This window comes from Kwoniella shivajii, chromosome 1 (assembly GCF_035658355.1).
Source record: "Kwoniella shivajii chromosome 1, complete sequence".
Classification (NCBI taxonomy): domain Eukaryota; kingdom Fungi; phylum Basidiomycota; class Tremellomycetes; order Tremellales; family Cryptococcaceae; genus Kwoniella; species Kwoniella shivajii.
Genome location: NC_085908.1, coordinates 1,436,821 through 1,457,302, shown reverse-complemented (window position 1 = coordinate 1,457,302; position 20,482 = coordinate 1,436,821). Strand labels below are relative to the sequence as shown.

General features: G+C 42.9%; 6 protein-coding genes across 6 annotated transcripts; 4 read left to right on the top strand and 2 right to left on the bottom strand.

Moving 5' to 3' along the window:
- Nucleotides 1-304: 304 nt before the first annotated feature.
- On the top strand, nucleotides 305-2,701 carry IL334_000566 (uncharacterized protein; the record flags this gene model as incomplete). Its single annotated transcript, XM_062932332.1, has 1 exon — nucleotides 305-2,701. The coding sequence occupies one exon, from the start codon at nucleotides 305-307 to the stop codon at nucleotides 2,699-2,701; it is 2,397 nt and encodes a 798-aa protein (XP_062788383.1).
- A 343-nt stretch (nucleotides 2,702-3,044) lies between these two features.
- On the bottom strand, nucleotides 3,045-6,912 carry IL334_000565 (uncharacterized protein; the record flags this gene model as incomplete). The annotated part of the gene is made up of 18 exons (XM_062932331.1): nucleotides 3,045-3,480; nucleotides 3,572-3,887; nucleotides 3,947-4,054; nucleotides 4,134-4,199; nucleotides 4,266-4,407; nucleotides 4,474-4,555; nucleotides 4,614-4,712; nucleotides 4,787-4,960; nucleotides 5,017-5,234; nucleotides 5,297-5,404; nucleotides 5,465-5,542; nucleotides 5,591-5,682; nucleotides 5,743-5,857; nucleotides 5,921-6,073; nucleotides 6,174-6,379; nucleotides 6,456-6,620; nucleotides 6,676-6,701; nucleotides 6,776-6,912. 18 exons carry the CDS (start codon nucleotides 6,910-6,912, stop codon nucleotides 3,045-3,047), a joined length of 2,721 nt encoding a protein of 906 aa, XP_062788382.1.
- A 678-nt stretch (nucleotides 6,913-7,590) lies between these two features.
- Nucleotides 7,591-11,605, top strand: IL334_000564 (uncharacterized protein; the record flags this gene model as incomplete). The annotated part of the gene is made up of 8 exons (XM_062932330.1): nucleotides 7,591-7,628; nucleotides 7,721-8,019; nucleotides 8,619-8,829; nucleotides 8,881-9,715; nucleotides 9,832-9,925; nucleotides 9,999-10,115; nucleotides 10,197-10,919; nucleotides 11,022-11,605. 8 exons carry the CDS (start codon nucleotides 7,591-7,593, stop codon nucleotides 11,603-11,605), a joined length of 2,901 nt encoding a protein of 966 aa, XP_062788381.1.
- A 977-nt stretch (nucleotides 11,606-12,582) lies between these two features.
- Nucleotides 12,583-16,090, top strand: IL334_000563 (uncharacterized protein; the record flags this gene model as incomplete). The annotated part of the gene is made up of 3 exons (XM_062932329.1): nucleotides 12,583-13,251; nucleotides 13,319-13,606; nucleotides 13,667-16,090. The coding sequence occupies 3 exons, from the start codon at nucleotides 12,583-12,585 to the stop codon at nucleotides 16,088-16,090; spliced, it is 3,381 nt and encodes a 1,126-aa protein (XP_062788380.1).
- A 586-nt stretch (nucleotides 16,091-16,676) lies between these two features.
- IL334_000562 (uncharacterized protein) lies at nucleotides 16,677-17,015 on the top strand (the record flags this gene model as incomplete). The annotated part of the gene is made up of 1 exon (XM_062932328.1): nucleotides 16,677-17,015. The coding sequence occupies one exon, from the start codon at nucleotides 16,677-16,679 to the stop codon at nucleotides 17,013-17,015; it is 339 nt and encodes a 112-aa protein (XP_062788379.1).
- Nucleotides 17,016-17,279: 264 nt separating this feature from the next.
- IL334_000561 (uncharacterized protein) lies at nucleotides 17,280-19,858 on the bottom strand (the record flags this gene model as incomplete). Its single annotated transcript, XM_062932327.1, has 13 exons — nucleotides 17,280-17,330; nucleotides 17,391-17,468; nucleotides 17,547-17,649; nucleotides 17,723-17,879; nucleotides 17,952-18,046; nucleotides 18,130-18,151; nucleotides 18,209-18,298; nucleotides 18,358-18,496; nucleotides 18,591-18,750; nucleotides 18,811-18,874; nucleotides 18,938-19,112; nucleotides 19,187-19,269; nucleotides 19,390-19,858. The coding sequence occupies 13 exons, from the start codon at nucleotides 19,856-19,858 to the stop codon at nucleotides 17,280-17,282; spliced, it is 1,686 nt and encodes a 561-aa protein (XP_062788378.1).
- Nucleotides 19,859-20,482: the final 624 nt, after the last annotated feature.

Here is a 20,482-nt window from a genome sequence, read left to right as displayed (position 1 = left end):
ATCCATTCCATCTCATTCTGCCCGAAGGTAAATTGACAATGAAACGTATTATCATTTGAAACGATGACTCAACGCAAAGGACGCGCGTCCATAGACGACGCATCGTCATGACAAAGCATCATCTCCCAAAGGAAAAAAAAGGTATAAGAACCACTCACTTTGTCCACATTAACTTTCTTTCTTTCTTACTCATCTTACTAACTTTGATCTTAACGCTCAATCAATCAACCAAACCCCCATCTGATAAACTCATAATTGATACAAAGCTTTAAGCTCAAATCAGTAATAAATCACATCAACTAATATGTATCCTCACACATACTTCAACCACCCCGCCGCCTCTTACCAACAACGAAGAGGATTTGCCACCCCCTCTTCTTTCCCTCAAGCTTCTTCTCACCCCGCTCAGCAATTCAACTTCTTCCACCCTGCTCCTTCTCCTTCTCCTGTGATACCCACACCTTCTGTCCACCATGGCTATGACTACTCTTCCATCGAGGAAGAAGAGCGAGCTGCTCTAGCTCATCTTCGAGCCCTTCAACGAAGACGAGAAGAAGCCCAGGCTGTTACTGCAGCTCGAGAAGCTGCTATTCAAGCTGAAGCTGAAGCCAGAGCTAGAATCGAAAGAGAGAAAGCTATCAGAGCCGAACTTGCTCAAATCGAAAGACAAAACCAAATCGCTCAAGCTATCCAATTTCAACAACATGCGCAAGCGCAAGCTCAAGCTCAAGCCGCTCATCACCAAAGACAAGTAGAACAAGAAAGGAGAAAAAGAGCTTACGCTGAAGCTATTGAAAGGAAAAGAGCTGAAATTCTCCGAGCTGAAATTCTTCGAGCTCAACTTGCCGCTCAAAGGGAAGCTGAGGTTGCAAGACAAGCTTGTCAAACTAGATGTCAAAGAAGGTTAGTCCCACCTCCCCCTGCGTGTCCTTGCCACCGGTCATTAAGACTCATCGACCAGGATCCAATGACTGACGCCTGTAATGTCGATAGTCGCGCTCCTACTCCTAGGGCTTCAACTCCTACTCGACCTCGAGAAAACCAGTGGCAAGATTTGAACAACCTCTTTGGTCCTCTTTTCGGTTTCCAACTCGTTCCCGAATTAGAATGCAACAATGCCGATGCCGAAACCACTTCTCAAACCAAATCCACTCCCACTCAATCTGCTTGCGAGCAACCCGAAGCCGAACGGCATGCTTCTTCAACTCCAGCTCCAGTTCTAGCACCTGCTGCTGCTGCTCCTGCTTCTACCGCTGAAACGAAAGAGAAAGCACAATTTCCTGAAGATATCAACAACCTGCTCTCTCGATTCCTTGGTCTTCGTGTCGACCCCCTCTCCGATGGCGACTCCTCGTCCTCTATCGATAGAGCCAAGGACAACGGTATTCCCAAGGGCTTAAACGAGTTCCTTAATCAGTTCGGATTGGTCTTTGAACCGGAGGAGCAAAAGGCAGAAGCTCCTCCTGCTGCTGCTACTGCTCCATCTATTGCTTCAGCTGCTGTCGACAAAGAAGAAGCTCAACCCGCTCCTCCAGCGACTACTTCCTCGACCCCCGCTCCACCCGCCACCACTGAGTCTTCAAAGGAAGTTCCACCTTTCACTTCTCTTCTTGGCCAATTTGCCGATGTCAACCCATTCCTTCGAGATCTTTTAGGCAACTTTGAACATGCTCTTTCCGACGAGTTGAGAAAGAAGGACCAACCCGAATCTAAGAATTGTCAACAACAATGTGCTAGATCTTGCGAAAAGCAGTGTGCTAGGAAGGATAAGGGAAAAGCCAGGGCTGAAGGCGAGAGAAAGGAAGTACCACGATCAAACAGTACCTCCGCACCTACTCCTACTCCAGCTCCTGCTACAACTGAACCTACCGAGACTACCGATTCATCTGATTCTATCAATGCTCTTGGTTCCATCGAGTCTCAACTTGCCTCACTCCGATCGTCATTCACGTTCCCTGATCGACTCGCTTTCGCTCAAACAACTGTCAACGACTTTTCGCCACCACTTCTATTCAACAAGATCAATTCATCTTATCACGCTCAAGCTCATGCTTTGCTTCAACTTCTCTTGAAGGCAGATGGGATCTCCTCCAATGGTGATAAAGATGTCAGAAGACGAAGAAAGGAAGTTGTCAGAGCTGTTGAAGAGGAAATTGAACAATTAGAGAAAAAGAGGGATAACGTCTGGGAGTCGATCAAGGAAAAGAGAGAAAGAGGTGAAGAAAGTGAACCTGAAGACGATACGCGATCATGGACCGAATCTTCTTCCTCTTCTGCTTCTTCAGTCGGGGATCATGAACATTTGGAAGATGAACATATCGAACACGCCGAAGAGAAAGTAGTGGGAGATGGGAAACAACGAGAACAACCTAAATCATACGCTGATATCGCCAAGTCGACCGAGACTTCAGCTGAAGAAGATATTACTCCTGCTCCTTCTACTACCGAATCCCATCCTGAAAACCATGAGTCTCCTGCTGAATCAGCGCAGGTATCTAGAGATGAACAACAAGAAGGATATACTATCTCTGTCACTTTCCCTTCGGAGTCCGAGTCTCCCGCCGAGCCGTCTCAAGAGCAGCAGGCTGAGGCAGCCGCACAGGAAAGTCCCAAGGTCATCGAGGAAGATAGGAAATCTGACAAATCAGCTAGAGTGGAAGATGGTGATAATGTGAACGAAGAAGGTTACGAGGTACTTTAATAGCATAATCGTATGGTAACCAGAGTAGTTTCGCTCCTATTTCTATAGTATACCCGATAATAGCATTGTAGACAATTTTTGTATATAGACCAAATAAGCAAAACACGCAAAGACATCATGTAGTATGTTCTATGAATGAATAAGAATATAATACAGATTACCGAGTTGTGCCATGTGGATCACATTCAAGAATTCGCGGAGCAAGTGGAACAAGATGGATGTCGTTATAAACACATGGAAATGACATTTCCCTTTCGCTCAAGAGAGCTTATTTATTTACTGTATAATGAGGTGATGATACCTAAATCTAATATGCTATGTGTAAAAACAATCCATTCCCCTTTTAATGATGATTTATATCAGGATCATTCAGATCAAATTCCATTCCATCATTCCTATTTCTTTGATTTCCAGTTATTCCTCTATATGATTCATGAGCTATATTATATAACCTACTAGCTTGAACTCTTAACCAAGCGAAACCCTCTTCTAATGCGATTTCCAATCCTGGATTATCGTTTCCGTTTTGATCTTGATTGTCGTCAGAGTTTATATTTGAACCGAAACCTAAATCCCATCCACTGGTCCCACCACCTGTTGTTGAAGTAGACTCATCTCTGTTATGCGAATATGGATTTCTATTCGTGAGAGGTATATTTGTATTTGATGATGTTAACCTTGTATGTTTATGATGCTCAGTCACTTCATGTCTTAATACGTCTTTTACAGTTACTAATCCGACTAATTTCCCTTGATCGGAAACTAAGATAACTCGTGGGCTATATTCGTTACATCGATGATCAGTCCATCAGCCCACCCAAACAAGTAATGAAATATATCAAGGGATTCAAACTTCAAATATGAACTCACCCCATTCGCCTGAAAAGCTGAAGTACAATCTCCAAAGGCATTTTAGGTGATACAGTCAATGGAATCTCATCGACATATTCACCAAAATCAACCTCTTCAACGTCTAATCCACTTTCCCTTCTCATGAAAGCTGCAGACCCAATTCCAGTAGTCATCGATGGACTTCTGAAGACGCTTCCGGATCTACCGGGAATCACAGATTCAGGTCTTTGAAGATGTTCTCCTGACATGTTTTTATCTAATGGCCTTATAGGTGGAGTATGTTGAAAAGCACATAATGCATTTGGTGAGAGATTTCGTGTTCGCCGTGCTTTGTCTATCCAAGGCCTCATCAGCAACTGAACAGGAAAACTGATAAACAAAGCATCAACGTACCAAGAGCATACCTCAGTTCATTCTTTCTCACAAACCCGATGATAGTGCGATCACTTTCACTTTTGACAACTGGAAACCCTTGATAACTAGTACTTTGTACCATCTCGCCTAATGATCGTAACGATCCATCAGTTCGAACCTAAGGGGAACGGGTGATCCCACAATATTGTGGGAAGCTCAAACCCACCGATTTGCTGAAGCGGCACGCCAGTAGCAACCATTACTACTATATCTTTCTTCATGACATTCGCAACTGCATCGAGGGATAACAATTCAGCAATTGGTTATCTTTGGCGACATGATACGCGGTTGCACGTACTCGGCTCAATAAAAGCTTTATCGGTTGTATCCTCCTTATCTTCTTTTTCCAAGAATGGGTATCCGTTCAGTCGGATCATCTGATCCGCAATGCCTCCTCCACCGAATTGGTCGCTTACGGCTTTGGTCACTAGAGCAACAATCTATGGTAGGGAATATGCCGACAAGATTAGTTAAATTCGCATAAAAAATAATACTAATTCACTCACCATAGTAGGAAGGATATATGTCAAAGCACCTGTAAGTTCGAACATGATTACTACAACGGTAACAGTGATTCGTGTGATACCTCTACAGCGACGTCGTCAGCTTCGTTTGTGATAGTATGTATGGAAAAGCAGGAACCCACGCTAAAGCTGCTGCAGCTCCTAGAAAAGCGTAAGTTCCGGGAGTTATACAAGGTGCATCTGGAGCACAAGCGGCGAACCATGGCGCTTGAGGATATGATCTGCAAGAAGATCATAGTAAGTGATCACAACTTGACCAAAAAAAACTCAGCGATTAGCAAAATGAATCACTTACGTATGCATTGCTTTGACCAAGATACCTACCATCCTACCGAAGGTAGCTCCTACCGCCATTGAAGGGACGAAAATACCTGCTGGAACTTTACATCCATAGGAAACGACAACTAAGGCTGTACGAACGACTGTAGCGATCAGGAGTGAATTGACCATTCTCCATTGAGATGATGTCCTATTTGATATCATCAGTATAGTACATTCAGAAGGTCGGCATAGGTTGCAACGTACTGGCATAATCCTTCGTGATCTCCGCCACCTTCACATTCCCTAAATAGTAATGACAAACTTTCGGTCATATCTATTCTCAAAAACCTGTTTAGATATCCAACAAAAGCTGTTATGACTGCCAGAGTGACAGCTTCTGAGATCCCATGATTGGCAAGATGTTTTCTGCGGAATGCGGCAACTTGCAGATTGAACTTGATTACAAAAGCACCGTACAATCCCTGATGATAGAAAATGCGCATAAGCTGGATTTTTACGGGACGGCATGAATCGAAAAGCTTACACCGAATATGCCAAGGAGGATGTATGCTGGAATCTCAAAATAGTGCCAATCCCTATCGTAAGAGACCTGGAACAAAACTAGTTTGCCAGTTCGAAAAGGGTCCATTGACTGGGTATAACGGTTTAGTATTACTGTCTAAGCAGAGACTGGAATGAAAATATCACTTACGGCCAGAGTAAAAGTAGCAACTAAAGCACAGACAAAACTTCTCCACATGGTCCTATTTGAAAATGTTTGATTCATTTCCTAACCGTGCCGTTCAGCTACCAAAAACAATCATCGAGCAATACTCACCTCAATGGAAAATAATACTCCACCTATTGGAGAACCGAAAGCTACAGCTACACCTGCTGCACTGGACGCAGTCACGATTTCACGCATTTTTACTGCTCGAATTATAAGTCTGACCAATACAATGATGCGCACCCAGATCAGGTATGACTCACGATGACTTCTATCATATCTGCTGAACATCCTAGCTACCACATTCCCTATACTACATGCTACGTGAACTGAAGGACCTTCCTTGCCTACCGACAATCCAGAAGCAATAGCGAGGGGCTTCATCGTAAAAGTCAGTATCTATCTCTATCTAAAAGTAATTTTCAATTCGATAACACTTACCAAAGTCAAACCTTTTACGAAAAACGTTTCTACACTCAAAAATCCTTTAATAATGAATCCACCTAAAATACATTTGATTTCTGATATACCTGATCCAGCAGCGTAAGGAGCGAAGTTCTTCACTAAGAAAGCAGCTGAAAAGGAGAAAATGGCCTATACGATAGTTTCCTTTCGATCAGCCCTGATCTGGTTTTGACATTTGTAAACCAAGGAGGAGGATTGAACAAGTGAAGGAGATTGAAGCAAAACGCACAGCCCACGCGATATATGCTATCCAGCCTAACGGCCAAATCCCACCCCATTTCCTCCATTCTGCACAACTTTCAAACTCTTCCGTTATTTCCAAACAGCAGTATTTCTGCGTTAGCCACCATCCAGTTGTGCAATATCCTAATTTTATATCTGATAGCCAACTTGTTATTATCGATATCATCGCGGCTGATATACCAATGATAACGCCTGTGTCATACCTCACATTAGTGCCTCATTCAATGTGACCTTGAAACGAGAAATACGGGTCTTGAGGATAACTTACCTACTAGAGATACCACGACCCAACTTTCACCTTCTTCTAAAGCTCTCCGTATCAATCTCCATACATAACCGAATATACCTTCTATACGGTCTAATCGAGCTATGAATGGATTTGTTGGACCTTTCGATAGTACTGTTCTCTCCAAGAGGGAGTCCTGAATCCAATCTAATAGTAAGTGCACCGATTAGTGTCGTCACCTATGCTCGGACAAGAGACATACCGACGGTACTGAAATCTTCATACCGTCTATGTCGAAAGTGCATAATCAGCTCCCGATTCAGTTCTTATGCTAGATAAAAAGATGAGATTGTTTGGCATACCTCATCAAGTCATCTTTCTCAGCCTCTTCAGCCCTCAGTTCCGCGTCACTTGGATCTTCTCTAAGTCCATTTTCAGCAGACAATAATTCGTGTTCCTCGAATTCATCTCGTTCACCCGAATTCGGTGGATATGACATATCGTTTTGACGGGTATTTTAGCGTCGAAATATTCCTTTCATATTTCGGCCTGAAGTGTTCGTTTGCCTTTCCACCTGGTTATCTTTCTCACTTATCAGGTGATTTTGTGCTGATTTTGGTATACTTACAACTGTGAACCAATGTCAAATAAGATGTGATTTTCAACAATTCATCTCATCAACAACCCGCCGGTCAACTTCTCCAGAGACGCGAAGAGGTAACTCGTGAGGACCACGTGGTCGATGAACAACTTGACTCCAAAAAATAAATGATCGATTTTAAGCTAGTTTATCCCGTTATGGTGAATTGCGACCTTTGTCCCATTATGTTGTTTTAAACTTCAGCTGACTGAATGACTTGACGATATCCTCTTCTTCTTCTCACTCAAACAGATATAACTACTATCTATAGCGTTCTCATTCGTACTATGTGGTATTGAGGGTATCGTCAATGAGGGTGTCAATGCTCAACGTATAACGTTAAGTGAGACTGTTCGATTTCGGCGCAACGATTTAACGATATCCTCTCCATCAGGATTGGTTTTTATCATCTTCCTCGGAGTTTCGTGTTTTCGCATTCTTTTTGGAACGTATGGGTATCTATAGTAGCAGGATCATAGTAGTTGTTCAGATACACGTCGTTTCAGTTATACGTAGAGTACATCTGGTTCAGTTCAGATGGACACCTGGCCTTGGAATATCTTAAATCAATATTGGTGCGCATTCCACCATTTCATCATATCCATCGCGTTCTCTCATTACATTGTGTAGTCGCTCATTTGTTGACGTATTGTGTTGAAATTTATAGTCAAGATCCCACTCAAAGAGCTTGGGTATCAAATCAACTTCGATCATCACCAATTCCACCTGGACAATCACCTGAAGATTGGTTATTGTCGAGATCAATGGTGGCTGAAGGTATGACAGAAGCTGAAGCTTGGGCACAAGTTCATGATCTTCGTGGAACCCAAAACCAAAATCAAGATCAAAATCAAGGTCAAAGTCAACAACGACAACAACAAGCTGAAGACGATGCTAACATGTTTTTATCGCATGATCATGGCCCAATGTTGGGATTCTCGGGATTGACTAATGGGATCTATCAAGGTAGGTGATACTTTCTAATTTCTCGTTGGGGCTACACATCGGGAATTCCATGAAAAACCAAAATGCAAGAAATCAATTCATCTTATCACGCTGGGTATAATTGGTCTTTGACCTCTATACCTTTCTACAATGAGCATCTGTTCTACGTACAACTGAAAAATCCATTTCTGAATCCATTTGATCGTTGCCTTGTCTTTCTTATGGCTTCTCGTCATCTGTTCCACTCAAATCGTCATACTACTGCGTGTATGTGAACCTCGATCACAAAGGAAAGTAGAGAGAGGTCGTGTGTACAATGTCAATGGAGGGGAGAGAGGGGGTTCGGTGCGGTCAGGGCGGATTTCCATGGTGAGGACGGGGAATGACGAGATCTGATTGGTTGAATTAACAGAGTGTTACGGCGTACTTTGCATACCCGACACTTTATGAACCCAAATCACGTGATCTATCCCTTTCTTCTGGTTATCAACTCTGATATGTGGCGGGTGTGGCATTTGACTGGGAGAATTGGGTTTGAAAGATGTTGGAGGAAAGATGAGGGGACCTATAACATGCATGACTACAAATTGCTGATACCAGATGCAATATCGCAATTATAGATCACTCAATTCAGCAGCAACAGCATCATCATTTCGATGGACCGAGTCAACCACAAAACCCATTCGGCTTTGTATCCTTACAAGATGTTGCTCCTCGACCTCAAGGACAAGCTCAAGCTCAAACTCTACAACCTCGAAATATCAATCCGGTTCCCAACTTCTATCCTGGCACAACTCAAATTCTAGCTCAACATCAACAGCCAGGTTTTCAGTAAGTACCATCAAAACTATGAGAAGTCGAAAGCTGATTTCTTCTTCCCAGTCAACAACAGCAACTGCAGCTACATCAACAGCTGCAGCAGCAACAGCGATTGCAAATGCTGATACAACAGCAACAACAGCAACAACGGCTAAATGGTAATGCTGGTCCTGGTCCTTCTACCTCATCTCTACAAGCCGCTCAACAGTACTTACAACAAGTACAAGCACAATCGAGATCGCCACAACAATACCAACCTCTACCCATTGATTTGACTCAATTGGACAGTCCTCCTGCTATTATGAATGAAATAGGCCAGCTCCCGAATCGAACAGAATCACCGATCAAGTTGATTCCACCTGGATCACTAAGAACCCCTTCTCCCTCTGCAACATATGAATTATCAATTCAACCTGGACCAAGCAGGAAACGATCTTTAGTCCCTGTGAGACCTCAAGATCCAGCTAGAGTAGCTAAGAAGGTTAGATCAGATTCGTCATCAATCGATCGAACACCCAAATCAGAACCAATCGATGAAAAACCTAAGATCGGCACAAGCACTTTCGTCACTGGAACCACGAGTATCGATGCAGTCACAATGGACAGTTTAAGACCATTACTTACTTCTGAATCATTGACACAACCTAAACCAGTACCGTTGTTCAAAAATCTACGTAAAAGGGAAAAGAAGAACTCGGATATTATATTACCTCCTTTATTTATACCTACACCAAATGAAGTGAAAGAAATTGCAAGTAAAATAAGGGATAACGCTTCTCTGGATTATCTAGTTGCAATGGCAAGTGATGATAGATATTGCGAAGTTTGGTCAAGTTGGTTAGCGAAATCTTTGAAAGATATCTCAAAATGGCAAGAAGCTCTTATACCCATTTTTCAGGTAAATCCACTCTCTCGTTCTAATTCATGTTTATTGTTGTAGTACAATGTTATTATCAATGTATTATGACCTTTTTCAGCAGAATGGCTTACGTTGCATTTATTCGGGATTTATAGGTCTTGGGAAAAACGGATATGCCAATGGATTTAGTTGAAGATACGAGGATCAGGATCAGAGCCAAGAAAGCTACGGATCTTGCTGTTGACAAAAGTGAGTTCAAATAATTGCGTTTACGGACGATAAAGTATCAAGGCTGATTACAGGAACCTTTTATTGTGCGTAGACGTGGCGAACAAAGATGCCATACAGTCCGCTTTTCAAAGATACGATAATTACGTAGTGAATGTACTTATACCTAAAAATAAAAGAAGTGCTCCAGACGATGATGATGATGATTCTAGTAAGTCAGTCTCTCATGTGACAAGAATAAAACAGCGTATATATATATATATGTTTATATGCTAATATGAAACATTACCAGACAACAAGAAAAGAAAGATTGATCAAGCTTCTAGAGAAGATATCAAACCTAAGATCGACAACTCTTCCAAATCTATTTCATCGAAAGTACCAGGTCCCTCTTCTTTCAACTCGAAGCCTACAGTGAAGCCCCTTCATTCTTCGGCTAGCTCGATTACGCCGAAAGCAGGATCGAAAAGCGCTACTGATATGTCATTCTTTGGATCCAACCCAAACTCAAGCTCATCTTCTGGTATAGCCGGTAAAGGTAAAGGTAAATTACCAGAATTCAAGAAAATCGATCGAACCTCACAACCACAGGGTGCTGTCAATCCGCCAGCTATGTCGAGCTTACTACAAAATGCCCTTCAAGCTTTAGGAGCCGTATCCAAAACGCAACCAACAACTTCCATTCCAAGTGGTAGTACAGCTGGCCTTTCGACAATTGTCAATCAACCTCTTCCCGCACCTTCTAATGATGTAAAAAAAGAAGATGATAAACCAAGATATACATCAAAAGGTAAACTGATAAGAAATGTAAGATTCAAAGATTCAATCAAACCTGAAGATGGAGGTGGCGCATTAGAACAGATCAAAGAATTCACACAAGAAACATATGAATCGGAATTACCACCTTGGATAAACGAAGATGATGTCCATGGTCAAAGTGCACATCAATTAGATGTAGCTGAAGGTGCAGCGATGGCGAGAAGTCATGGTACGATAGACTGGTATGAGCCCATTCGTGAGTAGATTGCTTTTTACTTGGTTCACTCGAAAATTTTGCATCACTCATTAAGGCAGTCGGGGTTATTCACTGATACAATTTGTTGTTCCCTTTCTTTAGCATATTACGATTTACCTGTACAACCTACAACAGCAGAAACTGAGATTCAAAATGAACGTGAACGAGGTATACTAGCCATATCGTATCCACCCGGTATACCAGTCCCTGATCCTTCTAAGTCTGGTGTGCAAGTCATAGAACATAATTCGCAGACTAGAATAATGGATGCGATGGATGAAAGTCATAGGATACTTGAATATCAATCAAGAGGTGCTTATCGTGGAAGTGGAAATGGACAAACTCAAATCCCAAATCATCATACAATGACACAAGGAAACTCAGTTAGCGATCTGCTTAAAGGATTACAAAATGTTTTACCTACTTCATTAACTCCAACGCAATCACAACATAATCCGTATGCTGGAGTAGGTAACGCACATTCATATAACAATTATTATGGGAATCAACAACCTCCTCAACAATCTTGGGGTCAATCACAACCTTCTGCATCTTATGGCGATAGACCATCTTGGGGCGGACAAAACAATTACGCGTCTTCCAGCAACTATGACAATAGAGGAATGAGACCTATAGATAGGGATATGAACGTTCCTGTCTGTAGGTTCTGGTCAAGGGGAGAGTAAGTGTTTTTCCATCCCTGACACCTAATAGACGAATAGGCCACTGATCTGATCATCTGTCTTTCATTAGATGTTCTCGAGGCGATAGATGTAAACAGAGACATGGATAGTAACGAGCTTCATAAGTCATAGGATAATGCTGCATGTCTCCCCTTCACATGTCTTTATAGACCATTATAATCAATAGTGAATGCATCTCATGTCTAACGTGACACTTTGGCATTCCTCTGTTTTTCCACCCTGAAATCCTGAAACGATATGTGTGTGTGTTTGTGGCAATCCATGCGGTGGCAAAGTTTATTCCGTTTCGTCTGGATCGATGTTATCACGCTCGGATCATTGTGTGTATTGTGTATATTACAGGCACAGATCAACAACCTACTATCAATCCTCGCTTCATCATCCAATCTCTGATCCCACCTTGTTAGCACTCATGCTGATCCCTCGTGTACATGTTCATGTTCATCGATGATCTAGCAGATCACTCTCTCACCAGCCAATTGCACCTGGTGGCCACATCGATTCCGACGCAGCTCGATTTTGACCCGACCTCCACACCTTTGTAGTCTGAAGCAACTTCGAAAGGTCCGGGATTACAAGCCTTCCGGCAGGACTTCCTTGGGCTGAAACTGACAAAAGCACCACTGCGACATATGCGTTAGTCATCCCATCAACTTGCTCGGACTACTAGGAGAAACATCGAGCTAATGTGATTGTTTCGGGTTGTTATAGGCGGCAAAAAGTCAGAAAGTATAATCATAGCTTCACGTGAACGAGCGTCAATGACAGCACCCTATATATGATTTGGTAACTATATGTTCATTCTCTTCTTTGGCTCTGGTCCTATCGTATATTTAGTATTAGTGCTACTGTACATCGCTCCCCTATATCTAGTATCGTATAATCATTCTTTGGCTTACACCTTGACCACAGGTTCCCATGTCCCGACATCCTTCGACCTCATATCCAGTTCTCCAGCTATGGCAATACTGAGTAATCATCCCATGAGAGCTTTATCTCCCATAACGGAACTCACTACACCTACTTCATTACGTACACTTCGACTCCCACTTGAAGAGGCTAATTACCTTTCTGAGAGAAGAACATCTTACGATCAAGATGGACAACGAGAACAGAATCACGAGACAGATGACGATAGTGTTTACTCTCAATTATCCGCTGAAACTGTAAAAGAACAACATAAAGATGCCAATGATAATCAGAGAGATGCTGACGAGCCTGGTACTCCTATCAGAAAGAGGAGTGTATCATTACCTGTATCATCACCTACTCCTCCACCAAGATCACCGAGAAGGATTATACCTTCTTCCAAATTCGATACCTTATCTTCCCCACAGATTGAATACACGGAAAATCAACTAATTCCCTTCCCACCTCAAACCTCAACCGATGCTCCTGGTGGGTTACCACCTCCTCCCAGATCCCAATTACCCACAAAACCTAAACTACTCCGAAGAATTACACCTCCCGTCACATCGTCACTGGATCATGTGGATAGGAACATGACGGGTGTAGGAGCCGGTAAATCCCTTTCTTCAGAAATTAGTCATTCTCTCCCATCTAGCATATATTCTCAACCTTTGGAAGGCACTTCGAGAAATGCATCGCCATTTAAGGGATCATTCCAAGTGAGTTACTTCCCTTCTCATGGAGCGGTAAGCTCGCCTCAATAACAATACTGACACATTTCAACAGGGTCTACCAGCCGAATACTCTGAGTCAACATTTCACAACGTTCCCCTGTTTATCCCTCCTTCCAATACAAGCAGTGCTCATCCACTTCCCCGAAGTAGACCCAACAGTCTGAAAAAGCGTCCCAGAAGCTCATATAGCTCGAAGCCTAGTAGTACTCAAAGCAGACCCGACAGTATCAAGGACGATCAGTCCTTTAGTGGGCCAATGAACGCAATCACTCCTGCTTTGGGCCTGGATCCGCACACCACCCCAATGCAGGCTCAGGCACATATCACGATTTCTACCGAAGTAAGCTATCCTGCTAGTCACATACTTAATTCCAGCCGTATCATTGACAAATCCTTTTAGTCTAGCGGATCGTGTATGTCGCAAGACAATGTTCATCCTCCTCTCATTTCTCACAAATCGGAATCATCACTACACAAACGCTCCAAATCGGCTCGATCGGATACACCAGCAGACAAGTCACCTCGTCGTCGGAAAGTATCATCAATATTCTCGTCAATATTTGGGGTCGACGCTAACAAAGACCACGTTACTCGTAAATTGTCTAAAAGTAACCGAAAACCCAGTGCATCTGGGATGACTACGTCGAGGGAGTCTTCACCCAAATCTCCTATGCGTCTCACTGAATCACCCGTACAAAACGAGGAAGATGATTCCATACAAACTGCAATCCGAACTTCGGGCACTTTCGGAATCAGGGATGATGGCTCTGAATTATCTAAAGATCGAGGTCAGGATCAATCTCCCTCCACAATAATGAACGCAAGACATGGGTTTGACAGGACAGGAAGTGGTAATGGGTCTGTCATTACTCAATCCGAAGGAGTAAGAAGAGTACTGTATGTGGAAAATTTAGTAGAAACACCTGAAGCTGGAGCGATAGATATAGAAGCTCACATTGAGACCGGAAATGCTAGGCAAGTCTCAAGCAACGGCGAAAAGGGCAGCTTCCCTCACTGGGAAGTGGCTCCAGTGCCTCTAGTAGGTCTGTTGCCTACAGCTACAAACACAAATTCCCAAGTCGATCCGCCCACTACTCATCGTCCTGTTCCGGCTTCGCATGGGCAGGTCTTCCCTCATATCCCGCCTCTTTCACTCAGCAGTATGAGTGTTTCCCCAGATACATCAAGTGCGGATGATCATTATACTTCCAGCAGCTCAGGCCATGGACCTCGAGCTCTATCCACTCCCAATTCTACCGATGTTCAATATTCTTCCAGCTCTCATCTTCCCCATATTGTTATTCCCGAAGATATGATAGACCGATCCGTACATACATCTACTAAGTCTTCAACAGCAAGATCAACCAAAACTCGTCCATTACCTCGTCCACCGTCCTCCTCTACAACTCCACTGTCAACTCCAAGACAAACGTATATACCACCTCTCACATCAGGTACATCACATCCAACTGAGCTGCCACTTCTCATCGCTAGCCATTTGCTTTCAACACATGCAGCGGCACTTCTGAAGCATTCCACATCTATGAACGAAGTCAGCGAAACCATGCGTAAGATGGCTAAGGAGAGTTTAGATCGGGGTAGCGTGATGATGGATATGGCTCAGAGAAGCGAGACTATCGATGGTCTACCTAGACTACGAGGAGACCCATCGAAACATGGACAGTACGAAGGTATTCCTCTACCAAGACGAGATACTCTTTCTCCTCGATTTGAGACTTATGGTCCGGGTACATATGAAAGGGAGTATAATGGTAGCAACCAGTATCACCCCATACAGCAAGCATATGACACCCTCACCAAAGATAATGACAATCTTTCGCCTCTTCCCATTCGACCTAGTGTGGCACGCCAAGCCTCTCAAGCAGAAATAAGGAGGAGAAAAGGAGAATCGTTACCTGCTGACCTACTAAAAGAAGCTCAGAGACTGGGTACCGAAGGCTGGACAAGTCTCCATAGAGCCGAAGAAGCTTGGAGAGATGCGATGAACGGATTGACTGAGATCGTCAAAGCTCAGTCACTGCGAGAGGAGGATGAAGAGAGAAACTCCTACCATGAGGAGCAGACCGTCGATGAACCCAAAAGAGGTATGGGGATGGCTTCAACTTCTTCCCATCGAATGGATGATCCTTCATATCCGTGGTACGCTCCCGCTCAAAGTGCTCCTCATTCCAAACAGTCCAGCTTGCGGCCTAGCTCGCCGAATACGACTGTCTCTTATTCACTTGGATCCCCAGATACCCCCCACAAACAAACAGCGTCTTTCTTACCCAATGAGATTGACATGGTTTCGTCGACTACGCCAATTACATTATCTCAATCACACATCCCTTTGCCACGACCTCATCCATTTCAAGTCAGAATCAACGAAGTTTCATTCAAAAGGATGTCAGAGTCTGATAATCGCAGTACGATTAGAGCAAGACCTCATTCCCTTCAAATACCTCAATCTCGTCCTAATCTCCTAGATAATGTATCTTTCGGACCTCAGATTTCTCCCTCGATTGAGAATGAAGGATATACACTAGAACATCTAGGCATCAGTACCGCACCATCATCGGTTTCAAATGGCGAAGATAGGTTCACACCTTCGGGAAGTACGATGACTTCTTCTTCGCACTCAAAAACCAATGAAGATGCCACGATCAGAAAGAATGTTCCGACGACCCGCAGAATACTGGCTAAGAAACATCCGTCAACCGCGAATTCAACTGCAGGATCTGGATCTGTAGAGCATGAGAACAGTGATGAAAATGAAACCGTTGGTAGAAGGAATAAACATTGGTGGAATCGTAGGAAGGAGTAACCGCGATTCTGTGTGATCATGCTGATATGATATGAGCTGTAGAAGATAATGTTCAGACGGTGTCTTGTGATATGCCTGTGTCAGCTTTTAGTATTTACAAGACTTTGATACCTTATAATAAGTGTGCACGAATACACCAAACATGATCCTGAGTATAAACATATGAATGACGTAAGTAGATGATAAGGCATGATGCTATGCATACAAATGCCTTTTTTTCTGGACTGTGATGGACGTCTTCGAGAGGGAGGAGAGTAAGGGGAAACAGAATGACCAGATATATAGTATAAACTCTCGTAGCTGACTCATATCGATCAAATGACCCAAACAGAGTTCTTTCTCACGAACATACATGGACCAATCAAAATCTTGTTCATTCATCTTGCAGTCTATTGAGGAATCTATCAGGATGGAAGCATCAGGATGGTGTGCATAATGGAAGAGTGTGATATCCCCCACCTCTTATTTTATTTACTCTGACCTCACCTTGATAACTTGGCAATAAAAAACCCAGATTCCGTTGACCACCTTCTTGGAGCTATCGCATATCCATCACTAACCTCTCACTACAAGCAGCGCAATCATCATGTCAGATCTTCCAAAGCTGTGCGATCTCACCACGCCCATGTCCACCTGCGTATTCTCCGAAGATGCTTGTGCTCGATTCATCTGCGGAACGCTAAACGAAACTATCGTACCCACCTCAAATGGATTATCGTGCAAAGCTCCTGAGTTTGATTGCCTAGTTCAAATTTGGAATCCTCAAATAGGGGAACAACAACCTTGTTCTCTTGGCACAGTCAATTGTATTTCTCCCACTGCTCATTCTGATGGATCCTCAAGTAAACCTATAAGCTGGAAAGCTTCGGTCCTTGCAATATTGATTGGACTCTTGGTTTTAGTTCTCAACATTGTATCAAATTAGATCCATAAAAAGACTACCATTCCCTTCTACGGTGTCCTTCAGCGTCCTTGTTCCATTTACATTGCAGAAGATTAGAAACAAAATGCTATACCGTAGAAAAACTAGTAGTTTCAGAGTGAAAAAGGTATTCAATTGTGAGGAAAATGAGATGGAATATGCATCATGGTGGAGCAAAGACGGCTTCGGGTTATCCTTACAAGGCTATGTTAAAGTTGTGAAGCAGAGTGTTTTGTTGATCTAATGCTTAAATTCTCATTCATATTACTACTTGATCAATTCAAGTTCTAGCAGCTGTCCCAATTTCTCTAGACCGACCTAATTCGCGCTCGCGATATTCAGTTTCCTGATAAGTCTCATAGGTCAGAGGTGACTCACCATAAGATTTCCTCTAGGTACACTGAATGTCACTCTATACCAACCGGCTATGTGATAATGATAAGCCGAACCTGGCGCCTACAAGTGTTCGATACAATATCGTCAATTAGCAGATTGCACAAATCCGTATTTCCGAAAGAGATTGATTGAACATACGATATATACACCACCATCCAGTAGTTTTTGAAAAACCTTTTTCTCAGTCAAAGCATCATCGAAACCTAATGTCTTCCCCAAGTTCACCCAGATGAAATTGCCTCTGCAGACATAACAACTCATGTTAGCTCTCGTTGCATGCCTGATGACAAGTGAGTTCAGTTTCGTAAACCTACGCATTTGAATTGGCAACTTCAACACCTCTATCTACGAACCAACCTCTTGCGAAAGCATGTGCTTCAGTTAACTTTGATTTATTGGTAGTGATAAACGATTTTAGTCTGATTGGATCTAGAAGTAGAGTTGACCAAATAACATCTGCCGGTGAAGAAACTGTATTCACAGAGTCATAGGGTGTTTCAGTTAGTATTACGGTAGGGAGAAGAAAAGGGGATCATCACCTACTCTTCATTAACATTGAGGTATTTGCCATTGCTCTTAACAGCAAAGGATTATTCTGAGATATGAGTGAGCCAATTCGGAGACCATTCGAGCAGAAGCTATTCACAATACGACGTTGATCATATCAGCGACGCTGTGATTCGCCCTTTCGTGTTCGCTTGAATACAGTCACTGTACTTACTCTTTACTCATCCCATAAACGACTGGGAAACGAAAAGCGTCAGCTGACTAAGCACTAGACTGAGTACGGAGCAACTCACCGTGTAATCTGGCCTTGTCAAAATCAATATCCAGTTCCTTTTCCACGTCTAAGCTTAACATACTTGTGAAAGGCTCCGCTTCGGGGAAATCTACGAAAGAGCTCAGTCAACTGATCTAGCCTCACGCACTACTTGGCAAGGTTACATACCTTTATTATCGTATATGCTCAGAGCGTAGATCTCATCCGAAACTAGATGTAAATCCCTCTCTTCGCAGAATTTGGCATATGCCAGTAACGTTGAACGAGGATATGTACGACCCAAAGGATTTTGAGGATTACAGAGGATCTGTCAAAAGCGATCAGCCGAGTTTGCTCTCTCCCGTATTAGTCCCAGAAGATAACTTTTATGAAACCTTCAATTTGAAATGAGATATACTGACAACAGCTCTCACTCTGATTCCCTCCTTTTCAACCTCTTCTAATTTCTCCTCAAACATCTTGAGACATTCAGGTCCGAAAGCAGCTTCTCCAACCGGTACATGAACAGGTATCAATCGTACCCTTCCCCTTCCTATGAGATCTCGATCAAATCCTGTGTAGCTAGACATGGCGAGTCAGCTTACAAACTCGCGGAACGAGCGCCCGTTTTTGATAGCTTACTAAGGTGCTGCTAAAAGGATAGCTTCTCCTTCGTCCATCAACGTGTAGAATAGCTGATCAAGGACTACTCAAGCATACCAATCAGCTTTCCTACTTCTTAGGCATCGCTGTGGGGTGCTAAACTTACCTGCTGAACATCCCACACCAGTGATTATCTGTTCCGGTCTAACTGCCTCTGCAGGGTTGAAATATTCATTATATAGACCAGCCAATGCTCGGTTGATCCTTCTGGACCCCCATAAAGAATCCCCATAAGATAAATCCAGCGGAGTAAAGTTGTCTCTTAGAGCAGTCGAAAACAGCTGAATATGTGGAGAGGACATCAGCAATGTGACTGACTAACTCAATAAAGAAGTGACAACACCGTGTAACTTACCTCCATGCATTCTTCTTGCATCAAAAAGTTTTCTGCTACTCCGAGAGAAACGATACCTTTAGGATTTGTTACACAATTATATTCTAAACTCGCATATCAGTAGTTGAAAACGTGTCTGACAGTTTTTCCCCTCCCCTCCCCACCATTCTCAACAGAGATGAAAAGGTGATCAATAGGAAGGTGGATTGATGGAGGGAACTTACGATCCTGAAACAAACAACTGAATCGATCAATCAACGGTCCAGCATCCGGACCACCAGTAGCTCTATCACTCAATTTCGGACCTAAATAAATCTTTCTCTGTTCTTCTCTAGTTCCCAGCGCAGAAGAAGGTTGTGGTGGAGGAGGTTTAGGGAACCTGTTAATGATCAAACCACTTTTACCATTTGAAGGAATGGATGGTATTGATAGTGTACCAAAACATGATATTAACGTATCTGATTCTTCTGAATTATCTAATAATGTTGATTCACGATATTCATCATGCCCAATTCCATTACTGTGTCCGTTACCGTTTGCAGATGATTGAGGAGTGTTGATACGTGTTGATGGTGGTGAAGAGATTGATCTGATAGTACCGGTACTGTTACTTGTACGTGTTGTGGTGGATCGAAGTGGTGATGGTAATCCGCAAGGTGCTTGCAGTGAATACCGTGTATTGTCAGTCGGCATCGCAGTTGATTATATTATCTGAAAGGATACCAAAGTGGTCTATCGGATGTTTATGTATCAGATGAAGTCAAGCAGCTGTAATCAGATGACCTGCAGCTTGAATCCGAATGATGGATGGATGGGTCGTCAGGTGATCAATAATGTGAGGGACTACGATCAAAACACCACCGGCTGTCCTTCTTACTATATGACGCAAGTGCGATTTGGGAAAGAATCATATTGTTTTCCAAGCATTGGTACATCCACAAATTCATCCTCACCACCTCCGAGGTACCCAATGTCGACCCAAAACACCAAAAAAAACCAAAAAAAAAGCATGCGAGATGTGATATGTTTTGATACCACTGTTTCGGGATCTATTTTAGCTTATCTTCCTCGGTCAGATCCGAATCATGACGTGGCATTATTCTCCATTGGGGGGGCCCAGTGAGTGATTATCAATGGTTGTTCATTGGTATAACCCGGTAATTCCCGATGTATTAGTAACCCGGTCGTAATGAACCACCACGACCACCACCATCATCATCGCATCCAAATTTAAAGTTTATATGCTTTTCGTAAAAGATATATTAATTGTAGATATCCCCAAAAAGAGGGATTCAGACAAAGCAATTGTGAAGGAGT